At 51.2% G+C, this 27,838-nt stretch overlaps 10 protein-coding genes across 10 annotated transcripts; 7 read left to right on the forward strand and 3 right to left on the reverse strand.

The window, feature by feature from the left end:
* Positions 1-1,214: 1,214 nt before the first annotated feature.
* On the forward strand, positions 1,215-2,775 carry HETIRDRAFT_237386 (uncharacterized protein; the record flags this gene model as incomplete). The annotated part of the gene is made up of 3 exons (XM_009547775.2): positions 1,215-1,583; positions 1,634-1,706; positions 1,769-2,775. Coding segments are annotated over 3 exons (1,449 nt in total), but the record flags the coding sequence as incomplete, so codon positions are not given.
* A 461-nt stretch (positions 2,776-3,236) lies between these two features.
* HETIRDRAFT_439887 (Esterase/lipase/thioesterase) lies at positions 3,237-5,741 on the forward strand (the record flags this gene model as incomplete). The annotated part of the gene is made up of 15 exons (XM_009547776.1): positions 3,237-3,536; positions 3,595-3,654; positions 3,711-3,730; positions 3,784-3,815; positions 3,866-3,917; positions 3,978-4,005; positions 4,066-4,179; positions 4,234-4,251; positions 4,300-4,391; positions 4,450-4,573; positions 4,624-4,782; positions 4,833-5,178; positions 5,237-5,356; positions 5,420-5,497; positions 5,557-5,741. 15 exons carry the CDS (start codon positions 3,237-3,239, stop codon positions 5,619-5,621), a joined length of 1,608 nt encoding a protein of 535 aa, XP_009546071.1. The 3' UTR covers positions 5,622-5,741.
* Positions 5,742-6,045: 304 nt separating this feature from the next.
* On the reverse strand, positions 6,046-7,465 carry HETIRDRAFT_318448 (uncharacterized protein; the record flags this gene model as incomplete). Its single annotated transcript, XM_009547777.1, has 7 exons — positions 6,046-6,136; positions 6,197-6,466; positions 6,526-6,626; positions 6,691-6,810; positions 6,861-6,895; positions 6,953-7,306; positions 7,360-7,465. The coding sequence occupies 7 exons, from the start codon at positions 7,463-7,465 to the stop codon at positions 6,046-6,048; spliced, it is 1,077 nt and encodes a 358-aa protein (XP_009546072.1).
* A 71-nt stretch (positions 7,466-7,536) lies between these two features.
* Positions 7,537-9,000, forward strand: HETIRDRAFT_125007 (uncharacterized protein; the record flags this gene model as incomplete). The annotated part of the gene is made up of 3 exons (XM_009547778.1): positions 7,537-7,618; positions 8,047-8,231; positions 8,302-9,000. 3 exons carry the CDS (start codon positions 7,537-7,539, stop codon positions 8,998-9,000), a joined length of 966 nt encoding a protein of 321 aa, XP_009546073.1.
* A 456-nt stretch (positions 9,001-9,456) lies between these two features.
* On the forward strand, positions 9,457-13,915 carry HETIRDRAFT_64765 (glycoside hydrolase family 35 protein). The gene is made up of 18 exons (XM_009547592.1): positions 9,457-9,996; positions 10,044-10,438; positions 10,496-10,507; positions 10,568-10,701; positions 10,764-10,783; positions 10,839-10,924; positions 10,981-11,015; positions 11,065-11,213; positions 11,280-11,320; positions 11,377-11,614; positions 11,675-12,556; positions 12,609-12,694; positions 12,749-12,803; positions 12,861-12,991; positions 13,052-13,157; positions 13,213-13,500; positions 13,558-13,611; positions 13,668-13,915. The coding sequence occupies exons 1-18, from the start codon at positions 9,554-9,556 to the stop codon at positions 13,807-13,809; spliced, it is 3,297 nt and encodes a 1,098-aa protein (XP_009545887.1). The 5' UTR covers positions 9,457-9,553; the 3' UTR covers positions 13,810-13,915.
* Positions 13,916-14,494: 579 nt separating this feature from the next.
* HETIRDRAFT_426852 (uncharacterized protein) lies at positions 14,495-16,683 on the reverse strand (the record flags this gene model as incomplete). The annotated part of the gene is made up of 5 exons (XM_009547779.1): positions 14,495-14,629; positions 14,689-15,207; positions 15,262-16,024; positions 16,125-16,501; positions 16,543-16,683. The coding sequence occupies 5 exons, from the start codon at positions 16,681-16,683 to the stop codon at positions 14,495-14,497; spliced, it is 1,935 nt and encodes a 644-aa protein (XP_009546074.1).
* A 405-nt stretch (positions 16,684-17,088) lies between these two features.
* On the forward strand, positions 17,089-18,859 carry HETIRDRAFT_426853 (uncharacterized protein; the record flags this gene model as incomplete). Its single annotated transcript, XM_009547780.1, has 4 exons — positions 17,089-17,132; positions 17,174-17,483; positions 17,545-18,336; positions 18,389-18,859. 4 exons carry the CDS (start codon positions 17,089-17,091, stop codon positions 18,857-18,859), a joined length of 1,617 nt encoding a protein of 538 aa, XP_009546075.1.
* Positions 18,860-19,562: 703 nt separating this feature from the next.
* HETIRDRAFT_474849 (uncharacterized protein) lies at positions 19,563-22,180 on the forward strand (the record flags this gene model as incomplete). The annotated part of the gene is made up of 16 exons (XM_009547781.1): positions 19,563-19,788; positions 19,854-20,011; positions 20,074-20,160; positions 20,217-20,264; positions 20,322-20,339; positions 20,394-20,459; positions 20,517-20,580; positions 20,632-20,672; positions 20,723-20,776; positions 20,835-20,922; positions 20,976-21,340; positions 21,394-21,720; positions 21,778-21,811; positions 21,898-21,949; positions 22,003-22,037; positions 22,097-22,180. The coding sequence occupies 16 exons, from the start codon at positions 19,563-19,565 to the stop codon at positions 22,138-22,140; spliced, it is 1,707 nt and encodes a 568-aa protein (XP_009546076.1). The 3' UTR covers positions 22,141-22,180.
* An 817-nt stretch (positions 22,181-22,997) lies between these two features.
* HETIRDRAFT_317415 (uncharacterized protein) lies at positions 22,998-25,593 on the forward strand (the record flags this gene model as incomplete). Its single annotated transcript, XM_009547782.1, has 2 exons — positions 22,998-24,879; positions 24,941-25,593. 2 exons carry the CDS (start codon positions 22,998-23,000, stop codon positions 25,591-25,593), a joined length of 2,535 nt encoding a protein of 844 aa, XP_009546077.1.
* Positions 25,594-25,610: 17 nt separating this feature from the next.
* On the reverse strand, positions 25,611-27,767 carry HETIRDRAFT_458854 (uncharacterized protein). Its single transcript, XM_009547783.1, has 12 exons — positions 27,691-27,767; positions 27,509-27,639; positions 27,349-27,451; positions 27,229-27,292; positions 27,062-27,171; positions 26,955-27,005; positions 26,747-26,899; positions 26,559-26,689; positions 26,364-26,499; positions 26,245-26,309; positions 26,027-26,192; positions 25,611-25,973 (listed from the first exon to the last, which is right to left on the reverse strand). The coding sequence occupies exons 1-12, from the start codon at positions 27,745-27,747 to the stop codon at positions 25,923-25,925; spliced, it is 1,218 nt and encodes a 405-aa protein (XP_009546078.1). The 5' UTR covers positions 27,748-27,767; the 3' UTR covers positions 25,611-25,922.
* Positions 27,768-27,838: the final 71 nt, after the last annotated feature.

Consider the following 27,838-nt stretch of genomic DNA (forward strand, 5'->3'; position numbering starts at 1 on the left):
CCCATAAACGAAGAGCAATGTACGCACAGACGCCGATGTGTATTTCAATGAGCTAAATAGAGATGTGAGCGCCGTGCATGATGGCATAGCTGTTCATGGGTCAGCTTCCTGGAGCGTAATGTTCCGCATCAGAGAACCGCGTGAGCAAAGAAACAGAATCCATGGACCGCACCTCAGTGCCGTTTGGCATGACTGTAGCCGGGTAAGGCCCGTGCTTCAAGGCCTCATGGCTGGCGAAGGCGAGTCATGAGAACAAGGGTCGTCGGATCCTCCCACAGCATTCTGAACTGCCCATATAGCGTCGGCTCATGGCGGGCATAGAGACAACGTCATTGACACCTCGGCCGTCAAGACAAGAATGAAAGCGAGGCTGAGGTGTTCAGGAAGAAAAGGCATGATAATCATAAAGAAGAATGCCACGATATGAGTAACCCTGGGTCAACTGGAGGTGAGATGTACACGGCACTCGAACGAGAAGAATGTCGTCTCATGCCGAGAAGCAGTGGACGCCAAACGCAACATCGAACATGGGTGGAAAAACAGACTGGAGAGAGATAGCAGTGACTCACAGCGTGAATGCTTTATATCCGTCACCACCGATTGCGCAATCACCGCGCAATTTTGCTCGAGGATCCAGTTCAGCATGAGATTGATTGGGCCATCCTTAATTGGAATACGCGGCTTCCAGTTCGACTGAGCTTGATCAGTTGGCATATGAGGCTTGGATATCTAATATAAACAAGGTGGATAAGATGGATTTTCGGATAAACGAGCCCAGCGTGTGGACTGTCTTCGAAGATGAGAAAAATAATTGCGAGGTTGTGAAGGAGGAGGAGCGGAGCACAAACGGGTGGCGTCGCCTTCGCTGATCTGCGCAACGACTCGCGCTCCCTCTCTTCTGCCATCACCAGCGTTGGGCTCAAACGTCGTTTGGATATGCTCAGCTCTGCGACCTTGTTGACGATCATTGCGAGTTGACTTCTTGACCTCGACCAGAAACACAGACCACCGGTATAAGCACTTCGGCTCGTGCTACTCAGAAGCATCCCAGTTATTATCTGTTCCGTGCAATGAATTGGCAAGCTGCATTTTTTATCTTCCTCATATCCATCTCCCACGCCTTCGCTCAGAACAATACCACTGCGTACGTACTCATTGCAGGCATACAAAACCTTGTGTTCACTGAGATTCCCTTCCATAGGAGCTATGACTCCGATCCCATTCTTCAGTATCGCCCTCACTTCGCCCACTCCCTTCCCGTTCAGATACTTATGACAGGAATTATTCTCACCCTCGTGGTGGTTCTGTTTATGCACCTCATCTTCACAGCACAGTACCATTGGCGCCTTGCCCAGGTCAACTACATCCTTCAGATATCTGCTGTGGTGACCCTCCTCACTTCATTGATCGCGACACTAGTCCTCATCTTCCGGAGTGCAATATCGGAGAGTCAACAGTGGCCGTTTATGCTCAGTTATATCGCTGTGGACATACCGCCCCTGCAAGAGAAAACTAGTAGTTGGACGACAGCGGGGATCGCTGCATGGCTAATGATGAATGCAACGACCTCTGCCCTAATCCAGGTCAGTTTCGGTTCTTTTCCTGTCACAGCTTCGGCTTGAGCTTGCTCTAGATCACACACATTCAATTCCTCACACTGATGTACCCATCTCGCCTCGAAGCAAGGTTAATTTTCATCTTACTAGGTTTGTTGCATATATATATATATATATATTGTTGAATCTGTCCTAATCCTCCTTCCATAAAGGTCCCCTCGCTATTGTTGCCGCTATCATGCAGCTTATACCCGTCGAAAACTCTCCCTCTGTGATTCACATTGCCGATGCAGTCCGCAACGTTTGCAATGCGACTCTCAGTCTTCTGTTCACTGCCTCTTTATTTATCTGGGGAACTCTTGTCAATCGCAAGCAGGCATGGCGCACAGATGGCGGTACAGCAGCTTTCGGCGTCGGGGCCCTAACTCTAGCCGTCATTTCTACGGCGACCACTTTCGTTTTTATTCCTACGAAGGACCAGTATGATTGGATCATGCCTCTTACCTGGTCCGTCATGCTTTGGCAGAGCTTTCTTGGGTGGTGGTGGTGGGTAGGCGCGGGTATGGGAGTTGGTGAGGTGGAAGAGTTGCTTCGGAGGGAAGAGAAGCGGAAGCACAAACGATGGTTGAAGCAGGAAAGGAGGAAGGAACAGAAGGAGCGCGCAAAAGTTCTGTGGAAGGACGTGACTGACAAGCTAACGGGGAAACCCAAACGACGACTATCTATTGAAGAGGATGATTCTAATCGGACCCTTACGGAGCGTACAGAGACAATATCGACGCAAACACAGGCTTCCTCGGCTGTGCCAGCGAACGCGTCGCTCTGGCGTCGTGCTGCATCGTCTTCGTACACAGCCCTGCGCAGAGGCTATCTAGTACTACGCCAAGCTCATATTCATGCGGCACGGAGACAGGCGAAGGAGCGCGCGGAGCGTATCAACGAAGTGTACAGCAACGAGGGTGCGCACGAACTTCCAGATCGCGAGCCAGGCGTGCACGGCTGGGGTCTCGGCAGCTTCGGGATTCGTGAACTCGCAGCGGGGGAAATGATCACAGTGGAAGATAGAGAAGTTTCTACACAACAGGGTAGATCCGATAGCGAGGACGACAGGGAGGCGAAGCAAGAGCCTCAACCAGAGGGAGTTCGCGGTGTACAATCGTCGATGTGGTGGTGGGGTCCTCTGCGACGCTGGAGGTTACAAGACTCGACTGTGTACTGATTTAATTTACTGGTGACTGATTTGATTGTATTCTTGCTCGGTTCATTGACTGGATGGAAACCTCAGACCGCAAATGTAGTCTACGCGGCTTTCCGCAGGAACAGCGAACTTTTATCAGGACTCGAGAGTCAAGTGATATGAGAACACAGGTTCATCTTCGATTCACTCATGACGGCCCGTTGCTCCTTGACGGTCCTACTAACTTAATTTCGTTGCTAAATTCAGACATGAAGACATTGTGCCTGTCATTTTTAGCATCGGGGGTCACCGCTCTCACCTTCACCTTCGCTCCAAAACGATCATGCTCCTTGGACGTCTCATATACCAATGGCTCTCATAACGGCAACTGGCAACTCACGAGACACTCCACATGATCGTATCGTGTTACACCGTCCCACCGGTTTGTCATCGTCTATAAGTATGTATAAGCCCGCACGAAAAAAAGTGTTCACTCGACCATTATGTGGAGCCCCGCAATATTGTCCACTATTCTCGCCCTGATATGCTCTTCTTATGCTTCATTGGATGTGCACTTGGCGATCGGAACGTTTCGTGGTGTGGCAACAGCTAATAACACAGAACGTTGGCTTGGCGTTCCCTTTGTCGAACCACCAGTGGGTGAACTGCGCTTCAAGGCGCCTGTCAGCATATCCAAACCACTCCCAGGCATCCAAAATGCCTCAGTTTTCGGCGATGCATGTCCTCAACCCCCAGACCCCACTCTAGGCGCACCCATAAGTGAAAATTGTCTCCACCTCAATGTGAGGCTACCTGTCATGGCCAAGGTTCGATTTCATTGCTGAGGACGATTTGCCATAGATTTGGCGCCCGTCGAACACCAGCGCTGTTGCCAAACTTCCAGTCTTGTTTTGGATTCATGTATATTTCTGCTTTCGTCCTTTCTTCCGCAGCTAATGATGATCACACTGACATAGGGAGGGTTTTATATGCTAGGGTAATGACTGCTGTTTGGTAGAATTATTTTTTTGGTAATTCCTCTCGTTCTAGCGCGTCCTCCAACCCTGCCTTTGATCCTACTCGTGAGTCTCGGCCTAGACTATTTGCCACAGAAATGACAATCTTTTTATAGGCATTGTCCAACGTAGCGTGACCGCTGGAAAGCCCATCATCTTTGTTTCTACGTCAGTTCCAATACATCAGGCAGCCTGCTGATCTAAACTCCATTTTAACCACATTTGCAGAAATTACCGTTTGAATACATTCGGCTTCGTTCGTTCTTTGTGATATTTATCGATCTGTCACGGTTACTAATCTCCTGGACAATTTCAGCTCGCGAGCAGCAATGTCCCTGGAGCAGATCTCAATGCTGGGCTGCTAGATCAACAGGCCGCTCTGGAATTTGTACAGGAGAATATCGCCCAGTTCGGGGGAGATCCTGCCAAAGTACTCGTTGCATAATTTGTACCTGCGAATGCAAACTTACATAATTTTGTGCAGGTTACGTTGTGGGGACAGGTGAGGAGCCCACGCTTCTCACTGGCAAAATCCTAAAGCGAGATACAGTCTGCTGGCGGCGGGTCTGTGGAAGCGCAACTTCTGTATTCATCTGGCGATCTGTTCCGCGCAGCGATAATGCACTCATCGTCAGGTCCATTGTACGTATCTCCTTTTCTTACTTTTCCCATTCAAGGTTGCCTCATCTCTCTTTTCAAGCAAAACATCTCCGCCTCCTAGCACCTATGACGAACCAGGCAAGGCCTATGCTAATCTCGTCAATGCCACTGGCTGTCCTACTGGCCCGGCATCACTATCTTGTCTGCGCCAACTGCCTTTGGATGTGAGTGTTGAGATAGACGAGTTCCTATTACCTCAGACTAATGGATGTAGACCCTAACGAACGTTAGCAATACGATGATTAGGGCTACCCTGAATAATCAACTATGGAATCCGACCGTAGGGCCGTCTGGGACTTTCGTACCGGAGCTTGCCTCTACACGTATCGCGAGCGGGACTTTCAAGCATATTCCGATCATCGGGGGTTCGAACGTACGCCTTTCATGAGCCGTTACATTACTACATAGCTAATTTCACATTAGCTCAACGACGGTTCCATCTTCAGCACGACTCTGCGTAACCTCAACCTCACTGGGGACGCGCAGGACGATGCGTTCGATAACTTTGTCCTCGGCCAGCTGATCGACTCGTCCCGCGTCACTTCGAGCACCCTTGCGCGGCTGCGCGCTCTCTATCCCGCGAACGACTCATCTCTCGGCGCGCCGTTCAACACCGGCGACTCGCTCTTCGACCGCGGGTCCGCATGGTACGGCGACAACTCGTACCTGTCGCCGCGGCGGAGGCTACTCGAGAAAGCGGCGAGCTTGCAGAATGCCTGGGGCTTTTTCTTCGAGGAGTTTTTTCCCGGCGCTGATCCGAGCCTCGGAGGTACGTTCTGAATGCACAATGTTTTCATTCAACAGTATACTGACGCCGGGCGGCCCAGTGTCCCATGGCTCGGAGCTGAAGCTGCTCTTTGGGCCCGTCCCTGCTGCCGTCGAGGAGGAGTTCGCCAACACGTATCTGGACCTATACCTCAATTTTATTCACGAGCTCAACCCAGGCCGTACGTACCTGTGTCCTTTATTCAGGATCCAGTCTGCGTTCTGATTATATCATTTACAACCAGCTTCATGGTCTAAGTACGAGCCTCAGACAAGGCGGGTGCTGCAGCTAAAGAGGAACAATCTCACCATGATCGCAGATGGTGTGGTATCCTCCACTATTTTCCTCAAAGTAGAGTTCTAACCACTCGCCAATGACTAGATTTTCACAGTGATAGAACTGATTTCCTCAACTCAGACGAAGTTCTGCGCGAATTCATTCGTTGACGAGGACTACGAGCTGTATATCATTCGAGACCTCTACCGAAATCATCTATGCATCTAGCCCTACACGAAACATGGTCGACAACCGATCGTCCCAAAACTGCCGAATGAAACTGAAATCGCTCCTCTGTGTCGTATCCGTGAGAACTCAAGGGCAAAGTCTCTTTCTAGGAAAGGGCGTCAGCGGATCTGTTGCGAGGTAAAGTATCAGGCCAAAACCTGATAAGCCAATTGGGTCAAATGAACTCGTCGAGGGTGATTCGACGAGCTCAGGGCGACAGTCGCAGTCAAGATGTCCCGGTGGTATCGTAAAAATAAGCAGTCGTATCAATACATGATGGACGATCGCTGGCCCTGACAGACGACCCCGAGTATACCAAAACCAAAAAGAAAGCAAACAAGAAAGCAAGAGAAAACCCCAGTGCTTTTATTGATCGGACCTGACCAACTCTACTGCGAGACGCGCTAGCATGTCTTCAGCGCGAGGATTAACAGGAAACTTTATTCCGTCTCCACCACTGAGCACATTGAGGGTAGTGAGCAGACGGTGTGTGTCAGAGCACGCGACATGGACTTACCATTGACCTCCCCATAGCATTCGTGCGGCCCAGCATCGCCAGCTCGCCCGAGCAGGCCCGAAGGTCTGCTCCAAGTTGTTGCGCCATCCTAGATCGTATAGCCGTATCACGCCCCGCGTGTCCTTCACGAGGCGGCGCTGAGCATAAGATAATTCGTGCTCGATCGGTGGGTTAGAAAGCTTCCTGTTTGTATCATCAGAAGGCGGCAGTGGTGGTAGATGACGTAACAGGATGAACGGCGAGATATTCTCGATCGTGGTCTGGTTTGTCCTATAAACTAGCGTGAGCACATACAGGTATGTAGCATAGCCTCAGATGCAAATGCTCACAAGACAAGGTAGATGTGATAACAGAAGAACGAGCCTATCACCATCGTGAAAACAACGCCAGCAAACGCGAGGAAAAGCTCGTTGACAGGCGTCACGGGGTCCTGCACATACGAACCATGTCTGGTCAGCCAGAGACGAAATGATGCGCGACTCTCCTCAACGCACAATGGCTAGTGGATTGCGAAAGGCAAAGCTGAGCCCTTGTATGGATATAGCGGCAATATACACTGACAGGAGCGTTATCGAAAACAAAAAGTGGAGAAACGAGGGATAAGTCCTATGACCCTGCGCGATCTCAGCACGCACTTCGACAGCCGGCGCGGGTGTTCACTCACGATACATTTGCCCCCGATCCAAGGGCAGTGATGATCTATCTCGCAAAAGGATTCTTAATGGAAGGGTGGGCACGGCAGACGATGGTACGGACCCATTTTCAAAACACATCGTCCACACTGTGAACAATGGTGCGTACGCTCGTGCTTTGGGGCCCAACAAACGCGGCACCACTTGCCTGGGGCTGTGTAGTCGTAGTCCGGAGGAGCCATGAGCGCATCCGTCAAGCTCATTCCGCTGTCCTGTTCGTTCTCCTGTTCGATGCTAGGCACCGGCCCAGGATCCCGTGCGACGCAGACGATCAGAGAACAGAACGCGAGAAAGGTGAGCGCGTACGTGACGCATAGATGAAGAGAGAAGAGTAGAGGAGAGTGCAGCGTAAGGAGATGATAGTTGACGAGGACATATAGGAGCGATGGGTGTGGTGCTAGAAGTAGTAGGACCGCGCCTGTGTGATCCATGCTGTGAGAGATATCTCCTGAGAATGGAGAGCATGCGTACAGCAGAGCGGCAGGAAATGATACCAGCGTTTCTTGATTGTTTCATCCTCCTCGTCCTCAGAGCTTCCCAGGACAGGTGAAAACGCGGGTTGCTGGAGCTCCGACATAGACAAGAGGGTGCCCCTAGTACCGCGCATACTGAAAGGACGGGCGTGGTCTGTTAGAAACTGGATAAGAGATGGAAGCAAGTAAGATCATGAACAGAGGGAGTAGTGGCTCGAAGCTGCGGCCAGTTACACTCTCGGCACTGCCTGGCCGCAGTGAGTGTCGGTGAGCTGGGGGCTTGGTCATCCAATTTCGCCCGGGCGCCTGTCTGTCGACGGAGGGTCCGACTGACCTGCCTCTCTTGTTCACGGCCGAGTCGAACCGGTGATTGCGGCATATTTCACATGTTCCAGGGCTCTATATGAACGTCGACGGTCGCTCGGCCAGTTTGCACCGACCATGGCACCGTTCAACCTTGCGACGGCAGTAGTTCCAGACGAGACCCAGCGGGAAGACGGCTCGACGGTTTATCGAGGAAACGCAGACCCGTTGTGGACCATCGTAGCGTGAGTTTCTTGTCCCTACAATCTTGGGATGGAGCCTCACACCGTGGTCCTGGAATCCTGGCGCTCAGAGTTCCGCACGGAGGTACGCATCGCGACTCATGTCACCTCGGGGGTATACTGAGCAACTCCGCCTACAGGATACGTTCTGGGTCTCATAGTAGAAGCATGTCTAAGATACCAATCATCTACTTCCCAGCCTGACCCCGTTCACGTAACGGCTCACTACTTGCGCGCGACATCCGTCGGACCCTTCGAAGTGCGTGTGCGCACCCTTCGCACGGGCAAAGGTTTGGCCAACCTCCTTGCGGACCTCATTCAGGACGTGAGTACCTTTCGTGCGCGCTATACTGCATTCGCATTCAACAACTTACATGATCACTTGTGCAATACAGAACGTGATCAAAGTGACCGCCCACGCCATCTTCGGCAACCTCGACCCTGCGTCCGCGTCGCAAACAGGGCCATCTCTCACTCTGGTTCCACCAGCACCCGGTGCCCGCGTTACACCGTTCGGCATCTACCCCTCCTCTCTCAAACCCAGTACCAAAGAACCACGATGGAACTTCACACCCTACATCCAAGCTGCCCGCGATCGCTCAATCCACGAGCGGCATGCGCGCCTTGCCAAAGCCGGCGAGAGCGACGGCGGCGTCGAAGGGGGCGGGTGGTACACGTTCAGCGACCCAGGAGACGTCCTGACGCCCGCCTCTCTCGCATTCTTCGCCGATCTCTTTCCGGACAAGCTCCCGGTGGCGGCATACCCAGATCTCCCGTCGAGTTGGTTCCCCACCGTCACTATGTCGGTCCAGTTCTGTGCACGGATTCCGCGCGGCTCGGAGAATCATAGCCAGCACACCGTGGGCACGTTCACTTCGGGCAGGTTCATTGATGAGCCGATGGGCAGGCACGATATCTACGTCGAGGTTTGGACAGCGCCCAGCGACCTCGGAGATGGGAAGCAGCCAAAGGAGGGATGGCGAGAGGACCAGCGCTGTCTTGTGGTCGCGCATCAGATGGCGCTGACAGTTCCTATGGAGGTCAATGAGCGGAAGAGAAAGCCTGCGACTCAGGATGCCAAGAGCAAACTGTAACAAAACCCAGCGACTTCGAAATTGAGGCTGACATCCACTGACCTTGGACCTGTCTAAGATCCAATGCTAATGTTCAACTTCTCCACAAAGATCAAAGTAGAACTCACTCTTCGTTATAGATATTCGGGCTCTCCGCATAATGTGTTTGTTGCATCGCACTGCTAGATATCTTGTCAGAGCTTGTCAGGTACAAATACTCATACTTCCCTTCGCGAAGCGTATCGAGCAGCCGTTTGATCAATCTTAGTGTACGACAGGTAGAATTTTATCATACTGTAGCTCTCCGTATATATCACAAAGTCTGAGGTAGAGTCTGTCCGTATTACGGATCCACACGGCCCAACAGGTGCAAACAAGCTTCTGACTGCTTCCCGGCCAAGTGCATGACCTGCGACTGCTGAGTCGCCGCGATGCTTCGAATTTCGAGGGCACCTTTGCGGACCGTCCGCTCCTGCACTTAGAGCCACCTGGACAGCGTTCCAGGCTTCCCATTCTGTTTCGCTCGTCTATTTCACAGGCTTGCACAGTCATAAGACTGCGTTCTCGGGCGATCATGACATGGGGCGCTCATCAGGACAGCCATGCTTTGGATTTAAAGGTGGACCGCGATGTGGTTGACGCGCCGCTTGCGCTCCGTCGCAAACCTGGAACTCGAATGCCTGCGGATCGCACTGAAGGTTCTTTGAATGCGTACAGCGTCTCGTCGGCGATCGCGAGGCGGAGGTCTTGGTCGTCGTGGTTGTTGCTCGGCATTGCTTCATCTCTCTTGACATATGTGCTGCTGTTGCCTCATTCTGCGCCCCAGATCTGGTCACGAAGCCTTGATGCTGCGTTTGATCTCAGCGCGCGCTATTATTCGGCATTGGCTGATGTGAATACAGTTGGAGATGTAGCCCTTGAGCCTCCTCGAGCGTTGTTCTCCTCAAACGGGCGCACAGACCAGGTCCAGTGGGACAACTACAGTTTGGTCTTGCAAGGACAGCGTATTCTCATCTAGTAAGAACGTTTCTCCTCTTCGAGCCGATCCTAATGATGAGTCACAGTTCTGGCGAATTCCACACATACCGCTTACCAGTGCCCTCTCTTTGGCCCGATATTCTGCAGAAGGTCAAAGCCGCCGGTCTGAACGCGATCAGCGTATACCTGCACTGGGGAGCGATCAACCCGGCCCCAGGCGTGATCGACTTCGACGGGTACCGTGCGGTGGAGCCATTGTACGAGGCCGCCAAAGCCGCTGGGATCTGGATCGTTTTGCGCCCTGGGCCATACATCAATGCAGAGACGACTGCGGGCGGCATCGCACATTGGGTCACGAGCGAAGTAGCGGGACCTTTGAGGACGAATGCGACTGACTTCAGGGCGTCGTGGCAAGATTATATACAGGGTGTCATCGAGCAGACTGCGCGGTATCAAATCACGGAGGGCGGGCCTGTTATTGGTGCGCACGTCTGATCATTAAGCTTTCTCTTAAAATAACAACTGATCATTCTTCCAGCGATACAAATTGGTCGGTACTTGTGTTGAAACGGCGGTCTGGGCAGCATTATTTGATGCAGTTGAATTTTAGACAACGAGTATTCTCAGAATGCGATCAGCGGTGCATATTTCTCAGAGCTTGAAGAAGCTTACCACAACTCCTCTATCGTTGTTCCGCTCACCTACAATGATCCCGGCGAACACAAAGGTTTCGTCAATGGGTCGGTGCGTGTCTATGACTGGGCGTCTCCTTCATGTCGCCGAATTTAATGGTATGTTATGAACAGGGCGCCGTCGACATATACGGGTATGTCTATCAGGGTGCATGATCAACACCGAGGGGTAAATCGTATGATACATAGGTTGGACGCATATCCTCAAGGATTTGACTGTTCTCATCCTGATACTTGGAGCGCCGTGACGACCAATTATCATGACTACCATGAAGGTATTCCAGATACGCTTTTCTCCCTCGGAGCAATAGCATTCACACGTTCGTCCAAGGTACCAACCCCAGCCAACCATGGTACTTCCCAGAGGTATCTCACTTCAACCAGCATTTCAGAGACATACTAAGCCTCCGACTAGTTCCAAGGCGGCTCCTTCGATGCTTGGGGACCTACTGCTCCGGGTTACGAAAACTGCAGACAGCTGACTGGGGCTTCCTTCGAATCGGTATTCTATCGCACTCTGTGGGCGTCCAATGCAAAGTTGATGAGTTTCTACATGCTCTACGGGTGCGTCCTATTACCAGTTCTTATTCTTTGAGTTTATTGTGAACGCCTGTTTTTCTTTTGTATAAGCGGCACCTCTTGGGGAGGCATCCCTTTCCCTGGTGTCTACAGTGTGTATTTTTAATTCTTAGTTGACGCTGACGCTAAGCGAATTGACATCTCCTAGCGTCGTACGACTATGGTAGCTCTATAGCGGAGAACCGTGCGCTTACTGACAAGTATACCGAGTTGAAGCTGCAGGGACTATTCTTGCGGAGCTCCCCTGAGTTCTATAAGACAGATTGGATCGGAAACAGTTCTACCGTGGTATCTGTCTCGAACAGTGCAGCATTTGCCGTACTTTTGCGCAATCCCGACACGCGTTCGAGTTATTGGATCGTCAGACAGACAAGCTCGACATCGACGTGAGCTTTTTCTGTTTCGCCTTCGCATTCAAATTGGCATTCAATATTTGATCCCTTTAGTGCCACCATCAACTTCAACATGACCATTGACACCTCTGCTGGAACCCTCCAAATTCCCCAAGTGGTCTCCAGCATCACACTTAGCGGTCGCCAGTCTAAGGTCATCGTTGGCGACTACTCGTTCGGTGCGCACTCATCGTTGCTCTACTCGACTGCATCCATCCTCTTCGCCGGTAAAATCGGATCTCGCGATGTTTTATTCCTGTACGGCGATGCCGACCAAGAGCACGAGGCTTCTCTCGCCACACCCGGACCTGCATCTCTTCGAAGCGACTCGCCTTTCGTTTCATTCACTCCAGCATCTGGCAATCAAAGCGTCGTCAGCTTTTTGCCCGGGATCTCCGGTCTCGTGACCGTTTTTGACACGCCTAGCCAGCTGGTCCTCTACGCGGATACGGTCACCGCAGGGACGTTCTGGGCCCCTGTCCTTGCCAGCACGAACGCACACGCGAATTACTGGCAAATCGGGACCAACTCGACGCTGCTCGTCGGCGGCCCGCATCTCGTGCGGAACGCGTCGCTTTCTGCATCTGGTACTCTTGCTCTCCGCGGCGATCTCAACTCCAGCGTGCGTCTGACGGTCATTGGGCCGCCTGGGGTAAAGAGAGTAACGTGGAACGGAGAGCCCGTCGATCCAGATACGAACGCCGCTGAGCGCTTGACTTCCGTCGGCGGATTCACGGGGCAGCTTGCGCTGAAGAGCGCGGTGCAAGGGATCAAGACGCCCGTGCTAAGGAACTGGAAATTTGCCAATAGTCTACCGGAAGCAGACGTTGGGTTTGACGACTCTGAGTGGACGGTCGCGAATCATACCACGACAAATATCCCTTTCAAGCCGTTCTATGGCGATGGAAGGGTCTTGTATGGATGCGATTATGGATTGTACGCCCAGGTCATTGAAATATTCTATTTGATTTTAATCTTATTTGAGCAGCTGCGAGAACACCGTCCTTTGGCGTGGGCACTTCAATGGAACTGCCGACGTAAAGTCAGCAAATTTATCCATCAACGGTGGAGAAGGTAGATCACAGAGTCCATCCTACTGTCTGATTTACTAACCCACAAGCAATACAGCTTTTGCTGCGAGCGTTTGGCTTAATGACCAGTTCATCGGCACATCGTACGGAAAGTAAGTGTTAGATCAATGGGGGAGTGCTTTCGCTGATAAAATATTTTCGACGTCTAGCTCAACAAATAACCGAAATATCTTGGAAGAAACAGACGATCTGTTTGTCTTCCCGAACGGATCGCTTCTGATCGGTCAGGACAATGTGATTACAATCGTCCAGGATAACATGGGTCTCAATGAAACTGAAAGTAAGTGGACTCATACTTTGACATGGTTTTTGAATCAACCACGACACGACACACATATAGGCAGTCCTGAGACTTCTAGATCACCTCGTGGTGTCCGTGGTTTCAAGCTCAACAACGGCACTTTTGCTGATTGGAAAGTTCAAGGCAAAGTTGGAGGATATACCAAGTATGATCGTGTTCGCAAACGATTTATTCGTCTTGAGACTTATCCTGCCATTCAGCTTCCCAGACAAGACCCGCGGCGTCATGAACGAAGGCGGCCTCTTTGGAGAACGCAAGGGGTGGCACCTTCCGGGCTTCGACACATCGTCTTGGGCCTCTCGCAGTCTCTCTTCTGGTCTACCAAACGACAATGCAGGGGTCGGATTTTTTGTGACGACATTCGATCTGCGCGTACCTGACGGCTTCGATGTGCTCATGTCATTCAACTTCGACTCGACCCCCGCGCCCTACCGTGCGCTTTTGTTCGTCAACGGATGGATGATGGGAAAGTTTGTAGCCAACCTCGGGTACGCGCCCGCAGTCGATATGTGGGTAGGGCCTCTGACTGATCTTCTTCAATGTAGACCTCAATGGAAGTTCCCGGTGCATGAGGGCATCCTGGAGTACCAAGGGACAAAGTAAGAATAATTGCTCATCCCTGATCCTGTTATATTAATGTCGGCGCTTTTCTCAGTACTGTTGCTGTTGCGCTTTGGGCGATGGAGTCCGTTCTGATTTCTCCCCAGTTGAATGTCACTATCGACGCGATGCTCGATGGAGGTGTAGGAAATGTAGTGGCCAACAATCCGCCGTGGACCTCTCGTGGACGGCCGTAATTGTACCTTCGTTCCTGACGTCGATTCGTTCACAGTGAATTCATAACCCGGTATCGTGTCTCCTTACGACGTTACACGCTGCGTTTTGTGTGGCTGTTCCTCTGTTTGCATGGCACACTTTGCTGCTTCTGTGAATCTTTCGCCTTAGAAGATCAACATCCTCGGACTTCTTGATACACAGCGGGGCCATCTTCCGTGTTGGGTCGGCAGTGGGCACTGCCTGGACTGATCGGCTGCGAGAATGGAGATGCATAACCATGTGTGATCTAACCAGACCACAGAAAGGCATGGGGCGGTATGGATGACATTTTATATGGTAAATGGTCCTGGGATGATGGGACCATGGTGATACCCTCTATGGTCATGGTGCGGAAGGGTTATTGAGATTTATCCTTGAGACTGTTCAGAGATGGTGTCTGGAGCAGTTATATCATGATGCTCACTGGAAGTGAGCAAAAACAATGGACGATGTGGGGGTCGAACCCACGACCTCACGCAACCAGTTTACATATTTCGTAAATGCAAAGCGTGCGCGCTACCACTGTGCCAAACGCCCATATTATTACTTCCTCCCGAATAATGATAGTGGCGCAGTGCTATTATACATAGACTCACATAGAATCCAGTTGGATTGTAGTGACAATTAATTTATGTCCATCTGTTCGTTTGCAGGAAGGAGTCTCAATTATGCAACCCACTGGGTCAATCCTAGATTGTCTTTCGCCCTACGCATAGCCACAACGTCGTCCTTGATACTATCGAACATGCCTTTCTTCCTCAAAAGTGCCCTATACCATGATGCTTGGCTGTGATTTCGTAACTTGGAATGGTGATTAACGGTTAGCTGTCAGTGACACATCGAGCGGGAACAATTCTTACCTGCTTGTGAAGTTGATCACTGGCCCTGTGGACGCCTATGGTCTGATCTGCCTCTAAGAGCTGGCGAACAAGTCTCCAGCAGTGATCCCACTCGCCCGCAGTAAACCGAAACCTTGTGGCTGCCTGCGAACTGTTCGGAGGCTCCTGCACAGACACGGTGTTCGGCATGGATCCTCCCACAGAAGCAAGGATTTCGTCGAGATCGCTCTCGCTGATATCCCCGATGCCTGGTAACTCGAGCAAATTCGAGGAAGTACGGGGCTTTTTCTGCGGAGACTCCCCGTCGTCACAGGTGCGTGGTCGTTCTCTCTTTTTGCTTGGCTGCACTTCGTCTGATTTGTAGTCTTCGTATTCCAGCAGTTGGCCGGCTTGGATGCAATCATGGACATAAGATGCTTGTATGACTGGTGTCTGGTAGGCGAGGGCTTGTGTGTACGAAAGCTCAAACGATGGCAGTTTGGGGTTCAAGATCGCAAAAGTGGCGGCGGCGATGTGGGATGTAATCTTTCCGCCATGTTTCTATGTTTGAAAGGATGATTAGCGTTGACCGCGATGCGTCCAATACGCACTCACCTCGATAGCCCGGACAACCTCAGGGCTATAGTAAAGATCTGCTACGTAAAATGACAGTTGATGGTCGGGCTCGATCGTGAACAGCTTGTACAACTCCGGTCGCTCAGCTGGCGGAGTTGATATCCGGGCTGTGTGACTCGAAGAGGCGAGGTTGACGCGTTGAGAATATGAAAGGGGTGGAGGCTGCATAGGCGAGGACGCGGTCCCGTTGTCTCCGGAAAAGACAGGGTCGAGGAAAACGATCTCGTCCTCGTCTGGATAAGGGCCCGACGCATCATCTCCTACAGACCCGATGATAGCCTCAGCATCCTTATCTTGGGAATATGGGAGAATAGAGGAAGAGTCAACAAGAGTATCCTGTCGTTCTTGTGAAGGTTCAAAAGATTGCGAGGATAACTCTTGCGGAGGGTTATAATGTTGCAAGGACGGTTCTGGTAGGGGGTGAGAGAGTTGTGAGACCGGTACTAGTGAACGATCGCAAGGCCGGGAGAGCGGGTCCTGTGAGGTACGGCCGGGTGCCGAGTTTGGTGTTGGTGAAGCATGATGGAGTGGCGAGGGCGGCTGGGGTGATGGATCAGGTAAAGGAAGAGCGGCCAAAAAGGTTTCAAGAGGGGTTGTATCGATATTGTGCTGTCGAGACAACGTTATTGCATTGTTTACGAAGCCAGTGATAGCGAGAACTGGATCGTGAGGAATGTCTTCTTCCGATATCGAGATAGCTTGATCCCGAGAGAGCTGAGCACTAGTTCCTTGAGCAGACATACTAATTCAGGGACGATTTCGTCCGTGGTGTATATAGACGCGTGAAAGGATCATCGAATTTCATGAATGCATGAAGGGGCGATGATTCGCATATGACCTACCTCAATCTATGCACGAGATCATTCACCGAGTTCCTACTCGTTCCGTGGACTTGTTTGGAAGGTGTGGAAGGTGGGCCATGAACCTTACCGCTTTGACGTTCGTCCGCTTGGCCATCATCGCCATTGTCCTCTTCATCTGAAGGAATAGGAGCGTCATCATCAATAGCCTGCAGTCCGCCCCAATTGTCTTCTCGCAGTAGCGCTCTGCCTGCGAAAAGAGATTGCTGGATCCAAGAATACTCCAAAACTACGTCGGCATCGGTACCCCAGTCACGAAGAATCCGCTTTCCTGAAGCCCTGCTAGAGTTGATCAAAAACAAACTCGCATCTGCGGGTGCGTGGCATATCTCTGCCCCTGAGTTCTTCATGGGTCCACGCTTCAGCGCAACTACGGCAAGTGGGTGAGATTCAGACTTACGCGCAATGCACGAATTAACCGGACTCTCCTAGGTATACCAGTTATGTCCACATAGATTTTCAGAGGTAACCCGGATGCGTCAATAAAAATATTAGGGTGCTCCAAGCTGTTCTGTGTTGTGTTTTCGACGGTCAATGTCATGGTGGCGTAAAGAGCAGCTCCGAAGTTCGACGCGTTTAACGAGGCCGACCGGGTGACTGAGACGTCACACGGTGACACGCTCACTCTCTACTCCCCCGCTCAAAAATATGAGCTTCTCCTCCTTCCTCTTGAAGCTAAACAAGACTTCCAAAAGCTCAAAGGGAGAGAAAGCTGCCTTGGATAAAGACCTCGATACTCTCTTCCGGTCCAATGTGAGTTCTTAGAAATCTTGTTTAATTGAGCATCACATTTATTAGAAAATGAGTGGTTAGGTTTCCCTACCTCACCGGAATGGAGGGCCCATTCCTGGACCATCCAATGATGCCGACAAAAAAAGAAAGCTCAGTTCTGATGCGAAAGGTTCGAGCTCGATGTCGAAGAAACCAAAGTCCGTTTCTGTTCAAGATGCCTCAGAAGATTCGAAGACACATCACCTACCCACTGGAAAGGTAAGAAGACCATCAACTAGCAGAACCACCCCTAAATCAAGGCCTTGGAGCACTGCCGAAGACGAAACGGACGATGGGAACTTAGAAGACAATCATCTTGCTGGCCAGACAAAAACTGGGGAGGCGGTGGGCGAAGAAGAAGGTGCGGTGGGCGAGGGCAGCTCAGTTGCTGGCGATTCGGATGTTGAGGACGATTCCTCCCAATTGGTGCACGAGTCGGTATCAAAAAAGAGCGTGACCAAGGTGCGAGCGAAGAGGGTCAAGTACGTTCCCTCAGACGAGACACCGGAGCAGCGAAATTCACGGACAATCTTCGTTGGCAATGTCGCCATCGAAGTAGCCAAGAGCAAGGTTCGTTCCGTGTTATATTGTTCGATTCTAGGTTTCCGATCTATTGATTCGACTTGGTCAGTCTGCTCTAAAACAGCTCAGGCGATTCATACTTTCCCATGTCCCGTCTGCCAAAATCGAATCGATACGACTTCGCTCTGTCGCATTCAAAAATCCCGTATCAAAACTCACTGACGACGGGGATGCGTCGTCCAGTGCTAAAGCTCTCCCCTCCGACTCGGCAGGCCGCACTCACGACCGTGATCGTGCATCATCTTGGAGAGCATCCAATCTATCCTCAGAGGAGAAGGAGAGGGAGAAGGAGAAGAAACGTCTGACCTCTCAGGAGAAAAAGCGTGTTGCGTTCATCAAGCACGAAATCCACGACGTTGCAGATTCTGTCAACGCGTACGTCGTATTTGCCCATACCCCTGCGACCGAAGTACCTTCCAAGGCCCCTGCATCCGAGGCTTTGGACCCGTATGAAGCTGCTCGTCTCGCGGTCGAAAAATGCAATGGTCTAGTATTCATGGAACGGACGCTACGCGTCGATCGAGTTGGCCGCAGTATTGACGCGACAGGCAACAAGGGCACAACGTCATTAGGGGACCCAAAGAAGACTGTATTCGTCGGAAATTTGGATTTCGCCAGTAAGGAAGAAGACCTCAGGGTCTTCTTCGAAGGAGTGGTCAGTGCTGAGCGTGGACCGAGAGGTCTCAGTGGTGAGGAGGAGGAAGAGAGCGAGGAAGAGGACGAAGTAAACGAGGGAGACAAGGTCGACAGCGAGAAGCCGAATACCTGGGTCATCACTGTTCGCATCGTAAAGGACAAAGATACTCAACTAGGGAAAGGTTTCGCCTACGTGCAATTTGCAGTAAGCTTTGATCATTAGTCTTCATACGCCGATCATGACTTCTTTTTCGCAGGATCGCGAATGCGTTGACGAGATTCTTGCTCTTGAAGAGGGAAAGTTAAAGTTTGCCAGGCGTAAGCTGCGTGTCCAACGTTGTAAGACACTCCCAGGCGGCAAGGCCCCTACCACCAAAGTTGCTTCAATCTCCAAGACTTCGAAACCCACCAGAGCCTATGGCGCTTCTACCTCTGCCCCTATTTCAATTCCCAAAGGAGACCCCACGCTTGGACAAAGAGTTGCTCATCTGTCTAAAGAATCTCGCAAGCGGGTCAAGGCAACGGATGTGGATCGTGTCGCTCGACGCCTGGCGAAGAAAAAGGCCCGTAATGCGCTTGCGAAGGCAGGGGTCAAAGAACACACAAAGGATCGCGAGCGGGTGCGGAAAGGTACGAAGGACAGGCTGGGCGACGCCACATCCAAAACGCAGAAGAAAGGGCGAGTCAGAAGCGAGCTGAGTGTAACGAAGAGGAATAGGAAAAAGTAGTTTAGGGTTCTATCCTCCGGATATTCAACCCAATGGGAATGAATATGAACTTTGTCTTGACAGAGCCCCCAATCAAGGTCGTCCGCAGGTAAGTAACTCCTCTACCGTCTGTCATCTGCATACCGATACAGATTGTCCAGAACACTCTGATAGCACAGGGACGTCGTGGAGCGTCTCAGATAACGATAGTCTGCTTTGTCTCTGTTTGTCTACTTATCACCGGAACCATCGACGCTTGTGACATCCCGGTCTGATGCTGTCCATACTCTGTTACAGCTGCTTTCATTGCAACCGATACCTGTATAGCATTGACGCCGACTGAAATGTTGAAGGTATTAAGTCCTGTTTATGTTCTCGTATAGCATGACTTCTTTCACCTGCTTGGGAGGTTCCTAGCACGCTCACCACCTTTTTTTGTTGCGGATGCTGTGTACAATAGCTGCCCAACTTCTGATACTGATGAGCTGCCATACAAGGCCATTTTCAACTTCGCCAATTGTGGTAGACACATCACTCGGTGTTGGGTAATGCCGGGTCACGATCAGGCATTCAAAGCGGAAGTATGGAGTGCCAGGCGCCGCACACATCTACAGCAGTGCCAGATCTGATACTGAAAGCGCACAGGGTCTCAAGCCTGTGAGCGCTCTTTCCTATGAGTATAAAGCCCTCCAGCCTTCCAGAGGTCCATCAGCGCATCCTTTCCATGAATCGACCATCATTACCCTTTGCTTGCTTATTGCTCTGCATTGGGAGGGTCGCCCTTGCCAGTTGCGCGCAGTATCCTTGCCATGCCTCATCTTCAGACTGGGAAGAGCTTGGAAAAAGGGTGAACGGAAGGCTGTTCCCAGGCATCCCTTTCTCGCAGCCTTGTTTCGAGAATCACAACTCATCTGACTGTCACGATGTGGAAATGGGTTATACTAACGACAGTAAGTGAAATCTCATTTCGGACACGTTCTCCAGGAAGGGTTCAGTCGCGTCATCGTTCCTCCAGCTTTCCGCTCTCAATATTTCGGCGCCTATGTAAATACCAATTGGGAGGCCTGTCAGGCTACGGGAAGTTCCTGTTTATTAGACTATAGAGATCCCACCGATATCGCACCTGTTCTACCTCCCAACAAGTGCTCACTTGGCAGTGTTCCAAACTATTACGTGCGCCATCCTTCCTCTGTACACCTAGATACTGAAGTCGAGCATTCGCTGTCTTCCTGTAGATCGACGTGAGGACTCACGAGGACGTTGCGGCAGCCTTTGAATTTTCCAAAAAGACGAAAGTATTATTGGTTATAAAGAATACGGGCGTAAGTTATCATGTCGGGGGGGTTCCGTTGTTCGCGTTGATTCAATACATTCGCAGCATGATTACAAAGGAAGGAGCAGTGGTCCGAATACATTGGCACTCTGGGTAAGCCGATTCATCTCCATTGTTCAGAGGTCACTCAGGCATTCGATCGTTTTGTAGACGCATAACCTTAAAAATGTAAACACACTTGCCGACACGGGCGTTTCCCCACTGACGCCCGTTTATATATAGATATCATACAACCCAGAATTCATCCCGGAAGGCTGTACGACGCCAACACCTGGTGTCACCGTAGGCGTATGTTTCTCAATTTCATTGCCTTATATGATTTTGACTTGCATATGTCTTCCGAAGGCTGGTATTCAGTGGGGCGAGGCATACGCATTCGCGGAGGCGCATAATATTACTATCGTAGGCGGTAAGTCATGAGTCTCTTGAGCAATGTCAGCGCTTTTGATGCTTGTTTCAGGGAGCGATAAAGGTGTCGGCGTTTCCGGTGGTTGGTTGCAGGTACATACAAATACCTTATCCCTACATATTATCCCCTTACAATCATTCAGGGTGGTGGCCACGGCGCTCTCACGAACACCATGGGTATGGGTGTTGATCGAGTCGTAAGCTTGCAGGTGTTCGTGTATTCTATCATCCTATAACTATGGTTTTCTCTTTCAGCTACAGTTCAAGGTGGTCACCCCTGATGGGCAATATCGCATCGCAAATGCTTGCCAAAATCAAGACCTCTTTTTCGCTCTGCGGGGAGGTACAGTCATTTCGCCTGTGTTGTTACCAGTACACACCGCTTATGCACACAAGGCGGAGGTGGGACATTCGGCGTCGTACTTGAGAGCACGACGCTTGCTTCCCCTCCGGTCACTCTACAAGTAGTTGTCGTCACCTGGACTAATCCCAACAGCACGCTGACCGAGTCTTTGTGGTCCATCCTCGTTGATAATGCTGTCAAGTGGGCTGATGAGGGGTGGGGCGGTTTTGTCGCCGGACAATCCGTCATATACCTCACGCCGGCGCTGAATAAAGAGCAGGCGTCAGAATCTATGAAGCCTGTGATCGATTTCGGGGGAAAGCTAGAACAAGACGGGGTAGCAGGCGCTCAACTGCTCGTCCTTGAATTTCCATCTTGGTATACTTTCTTCAACACGTTTGCAAACACAGATTCAGCGGTGCGTGTTATTTCTCCCTGTGCGCAGTCTATATTTATTCAAGGGCAAAACAGGATATCGGCGAGAACTTGGCGCTCGCGTCACGTCTCATCCCTCGTGCCAATTTTGGCACACCATCCTCCCGAACAGAACTGCTTAGCGCGTTGTTGAATGCTCACACTATCGCTCCTGGCTTGCGCTTTCTTGTGAGCCCACCCACTTCATTCAAGGGCGATGGCGAGACCAGCGTAACGGAAGCCTGGAGAGACTCCATCTATCATATCACACTGGTAGAGAACTGGCTTTGGAATGCAACGACCGAAGAGATGAAAGGGCATTATCGAGATGCCAGTCGTGCAATCGACTTTCTGAGGAATATAACTCCAGATGCAGCATATTCGGTATGCCATGCGAACCTTTCTCAAGCATGACGTGTTCTCACAGATCTTTTCTCATAGAATGAAGCTGACGTCCATGAGCCCAATCATGAAGGTTCGTACACCTCGGCGAGGGCGGTAGATCCCTTGCTTCTGTGCTTCTGGGCAAGTTCTGAAACATACTGATCTTCCCTCGATCAGTGGCATTTTGGGGAAGCAACTACCCCAAGCTACTCTCTATCAAACATAAATAGTGAGCAGTATTTTTCTCATTCTTGCATGAGAATGTTGAGTATTCTGTCTCAGTGACCCTGATCATCTGTTGGACTGTTGGCATTGCGGTATATAACTTTCGTCAAATGCTCGATACTTTGGAACTGGTTACTGACTGTTTTCACAGTTGGATGGAATGCCCACTCTCTGCGTTTCTCTTGCTATATATAAATACAACACGTTGCATATCATTTTGATTGTGAAGTGCGAGAATACTCGTCTCCTTAGTTCAAACAGTGCAGATTCAGTGTCATATGAGACTTTAATTGGCGGAATGAAATCGCGCCTGAGCTCAAATTTGAAGCTTTCCATCAATGTATCCAAGCAAGTTACTCAGTGAAATAACCATGCTTTTGACCGTATAGAAATCTAGACCACAGTCTGCAAAAACTTTCAATGGCCTGGTGGTCTAGTGGCTGGGAACAGCAACACGGGCAGCACAAAGAGGAACGACGGGAGTGCTTGCCGCAGCTCAAGGTGACTTGACAGCATCCACTGCGAGCAGGGACACGGGCAGCACAGAGAGAAGCGGCGACGACAAGGGCAAGAATCAACCGACAGTGGCGAACTCAATGGAGTCACATGCAACGTGGGACACTCGATAATAAAATCACCTTGTGGTTAGGGTTAAGAAAGGCAGGCCGATGAACCGTGAGACAGTGGATAAAAAGGGTAATGAAGCTCCATCCCCGCAAATTTAGGCCCTGGGTTCAATTCCCGGCCAGGCCCTTCTTTTATGCGCATCCCAGATCTATTTTACAAGAGCCATGCGATGTCGTCGAGCGCTGGAAGATTCGCACAGACGATTACGACAAACATCGCTGACGTGAGACACGCGTGCGGGGCGCCGCGGGGTTTGAACAGCTGCCGACGGGTCGATTGAATGTCTCATCAAACAACAATACCGGTCAACGCTTGGAGGTCTATTCTCTTCCAAAGGTCAGTGCGACTGGTCAAAGCGTACGCACACTCTCTATTATAACCCATCGCCATGACTGAGATCATGCTCGACGCTCAAACTGCTCACCATGTCTGTTTCAGATATTCTCCGGGCACCACCCCGCCCTAGTACTCCCGTCCGAGAGGGCGTTGGCGGCTTCCAAGGAAAACGTCATACCAAGAAGTTCATAGATTCATTGATCATATCAGACCTCATGGGAACTATCAGAAGAGATCTCCCAGTCGAGGACTTCATCCGTTGCATCTGGCAGTACCCTCTCGACCGCCTGCCATGGGAGGAGAAACAACACATCCTGCAACTCGATCCGGGTCTCGTTGCTGGATACGTGTCCACTCTCGGCGAACGTGAGCCAGTGAGATATGCCCCATTTGTCAGGATGCTAGACGACGCCCGGGCCAAGATACATCAGGCGGTGCCGGACATCGAATCCCCGTGCCCCGTGCAATTCGAACCACTCGGATCGCAGAACGTCAAGGGAAACAAGAACGTCCGCAAACCTGATGTCTCGCTTCAATCGCTGGCAGCATTCAAAGCGGCTCTGCGGATGCTACAACAAGGGAAGAGACCTTCAATGGAGTGGCTGACGATGCCTTCGTTCATGGAATTCAAGACGGACGACAAGAAGGACGACGACACCGATCCAACACCGAAGGCGATGTCGGCACCGGACGCAACAACGGCACCGGACGTGACGACGGACGTCCAAGTGAGTCTGAAGCGCAAGGCCTCCTCGGAAGATGTCCTGCCGAGGCCCAAGAGAATGGCTGTTAGTCCGACGGCCAGCACAAATTCCGACACTGACAGCAGAACAGAGTCGAGAGGGCCCACGGGTCTGTCACCTGACTCTCTGAGGGCAGAGAGTCTTCCGGTGAAGCTCGAAGAGAGTGTCGATCGGAACGTCGGTGTCTCGGCGGATGATGAGGTCAAGACCAAGACCTTGGGCAAAGGAGACGAGGTAGCGGGTGTGGGCGAGGAGTCAATATTGGAACCGGCCGACGGGGAACGAGGCGACGACACGGATCGGCTGCCCACGCCACCAGCAGTTGAGACCTCCAAGGCTAGTTCTTCTCACACCGCCGCTCGTGATTTGCGCGTCACTACCAACAACGATGGCAAGGGAAACGCGCGGGTGAACCGGAAACCTCCGGCTCTCGACAAAGACGAGCTTCAAACTGCGGGATATGCATCAGAATGTCTTGGGGACGGCCGTCGACGATATGTGACAGGCTTCTATGTCGTGGACCTCATGATGTCTTTCTGGTACTATGACCGGATGGGCGTCATTCAATCTAAGGAGTTCAACATCGTGGAGAATCCGAGGTTCTTCTTCCTCGCGCTTGCAGCGATCACCGAGTGCAACATGGAGCGGTTCGGGTATGAGCCGATGATTCGGCCTCCGTCGACCATCTTGCCTCCGTTGAGCGCTGACAGACCCATCCGTGTCGAGCCACCACAAAGCCTGGATAATTGGGAAATCCATATCGACACGGGCGTCAATGGGGACAACGAGCCTGTGCCCGGTGTGGTTCGGCTGAAGATCACCGGGCCGCCAATCTACGTCCAGCCTGGGATTGTAGGCCGTGGGACGTCTGTCATGCCTGTGACTGCGATGACTGGGAGCGAGTCGAAGCTGGGTGTCCAGTTGAAGGAGAGGCTAGTGGTCAAGTTCAGCTGGCCGGCTGCTTCGCGACCTTCCGAGGACGGTTTGATTCGACACATTCGGAAGCGGATTGGCCCCACAGATGCACGACATGTCACACGGATGCGAATGTCGACGACGCTGGAGGGCGCGCGGCTAGGATTACCTCGGATGCAAGAGGCGCTTTGGGAATTTTCAAGCCATCTCGAGAACCGTGTGCTCCGGGTGATTGTATGCGACCAACTGAGACCCTTGAAAGAATTGAAGGCAATTGCGGACTTCCAGTCTGTCTTCCTTGATCTCGTACGAGGTTTGTTTCCCGTTTGTGATCTAAATCGTCTGTTTTTTTGCTGATGTTAACTCGGCAACAGCTCATCGGGCCGTGTTCAAGAGAGCGCATGTCCTGCACCGGGATCTCAGTATCAACAATGTCATGTTTGATGTGGACGCTGAGGGGAAGCCGTATGGTGTCCTCATCGACTGGGACCTCTCGATCAACGTCGAAGCAAAGGATGGGGTTGCTGACGTCGCGTCTGCTCAGCATAGAACGGGCACCGGTCCATTCATCGCCATTGATCTTCTGGACACCTTCGCAGGCTCTCCACACTTCTACCGACATGACCTCGAGTCCTTTTTCTACCTTCTAATCTGGTGTGCGACTGGGTTCTTACTCGGGGGAAAAGAAGTACGGAAACGCGAGATCAAGGAGGAGGACTGGACGGTGTTGCGATGGACTGCCATGCAAAGTTTCAAGGTTGCACTTCTTGACACTCCCGGCAAGGGTTTTCCGAAGTTGAATGAGGCCATAACGGAACCGTTCAAGCCGCTCTTTGACACATGGGTTCGACCACTTGCAACCATGATCTCTAGAGCGAGACGCGGGGTAGATCAGGATATGGAGAAGGCTATGGATTGCGACGCTGAAACGCTGGGCGGCCGCATGACTTACAGGAAGTTTATGGAGTCGTTGGGCGTAGATCTCGGCAGCGCGCCGCACAATCTAGATTTGGATTTGCTCGACTGATCGCCCATCGTTATATTCGTTTTGTAATTGTATTTGACTGTGCTATATACCTGTTATATCATGTGTTATATATATATGTATCTTTCCCTGGCAGACAGTACCCGGCGTCTTGTATCCCGGTGTCGAGAAAAAAGGTGTCTTCATCCGATTGCTTCCGGCAAGCCTTTCTTTGGCGAGAACGACGCGGGATTTTGTCCGTGAATGAGACGCTGCTTGTACTACAATCCTACAATATATTAATAATTCCGGACAACAATCCGAGACGAGTTCACCTCTACAGATACAACAAAAACAAAAAAGAAACATATTGAGATGTCCACTGGCGGCGATTACTTCTTCGCCTTTGCCTTCTTACTCGGACCTGCATCGCCCTCTTTGTTCTGAGAAGACGCAGATCAGATATTGTCATTTAGGATGTGAATTCCACCCCTACCTTGCGTTTGCTACCAGTGGCCCCCTTCGCATCAGCCTTTTTGCCCTTCACATTTTTTGCGGAGGGGGCCTTCGGTTGTACGGTGAAAAATCCGTCTAACCGACCTTGTTGTTTTGCGTTAAGGAACTTGGAGAGCTTTTCTGCGCCCTTGCGCACACGCTCCTCACTTCAAAACGCATGTCACGATATGACGCGTAGATAAGGCAAAATAAACTCACTTGAAGCCTTTCTGCCTCACGAGGAATTCCACGAGACCATCGACATCTGGATGTTTCCATTCCAACTGCAGAATAATATGTCAAATCTGTGCGTTCATAGGAGACGAGAAGGATTTTGCCTCGATCTCATCCGCCGGCGTCACATCTGGCTTCTCGAAGACTCTCTTGGCTTCCTCCCATGGCCACTCGTCAGGTATCTGCACGCCGCCCTTTTTCTTCTTGCCGTCCTCTGCTGCCTCATCTTTCACCGCTTGTCTTTCCAGCGTCGAAAGCGTTTTGAGGACAAGCGGCAATAGTATGATAGAGAAGCTCACTTTTCACGCAGATGTTCGACCACGCCTGCAAGTCCGCCGTGCTCTCGGATGAGCTTGAGAGCAGACTTAGGACCCACGCCTCTTATGGGCTCCAAGTAGTCGCATCCCAACAGTATACATAGGTCGATAAACTAGAAGGATGGGGCATTAATAAGAGGCAACAAATACCGAATCAAAGAGAGAAGTACCTGGGACATGTTCATATCTAGCCCCTGCAGGGCTTTTTCCAAGTTAATTTCACTGATAGGTTGTTTCTTGGCCTCCGAGAATGTGAGATGACGATATAGGGTCGGCGCATTGAATGTCAACGTGTCCATATCTTCTGAGCCGGCAGCGTAGACCTGTCCCAGACGTGCGGTCAGTGCAAGGCGGGCATTTTCTGTCATTCCAGCACACCTTTCCGCCACGTGCAAGCTCGGCACATTGGGCTTCTGCTTCTGATGGAGCCTGCCAATTAATTAGCAGGGAGCGGAAGAAAGTAAAATCATGGAAGGATTGCTCACAATGACTACTGGAATGCCCATCAAACCTAGGAGTTTTCGACATTCTTCATTATGTTCTCTTGTAACTTTGACGGTCCGTCGAGAGAAACGGTCCACGTCCTCAGTTGTACCTACGATATAGTGGGTTCAAGTAACCTGTACAGCATAGAAAAACATAGATTTCGCACCTGTTTCTTTCGCCTCCTCGCCGTCTTCCTTAGCCTCCTCTCTCTTCTCGAATCGTTTCGCAAGCTATTGACAGCTTGAGCGCCCCATAAGCAAATTAAGATTCAAGCAGGCAGACGTACCACTCCAGCCTTTAGTTCAGGAGGCTTTCCATCAAAAACATACGCAGGTTTAATGCCGTTCTCCACGATTCGTATTGTGCGGTAGAAGAAACCCATGAGATGACTGACAGCGCAAGTTCAACATCCAGAGCCAGCCGCCGTGATGAAGGGACATGCCCACCTCGTCGTTTCGCCAGCGTCGTTCTGCAGCATTTCTCCGTCTTTCTGGCGCACTGCTATCAGGAACTGATAAATGGACATGGACGCGTCGATCGCGACTTTGCGGCCAAAGAGCGTTTTGATTTCATGCGACTACATTCCTGCGTGAGGTCACTGCTTGAGCCGTCACATACAGAAGCTCACAGATATTGATTGTGGGGCATGCTCTGAGAGGAGCCCTGTGAGACCTTTGATTCCCATGGCGAAGTGAGTTGTGTTGAGCCAACGTTGAAGGCGACGCGGCCGGCGGCATGTGCACCAAACGCGTATCGTCACAGTATCTCACGTGCTG

The sequence above is a fragment of the Heterobasidion irregulare genome (assembly GCF_000320585.1).
Source record: "Heterobasidion irregulare TC 32-1 unplaced genomic scaffold scaffold_05, whole genome shotgun sequence".
NCBI lineage: Eukaryota > Fungi > Basidiomycota > Agaricomycetes > Russulales > Bondarzewiaceae > Heterobasidion > Heterobasidion irregulare.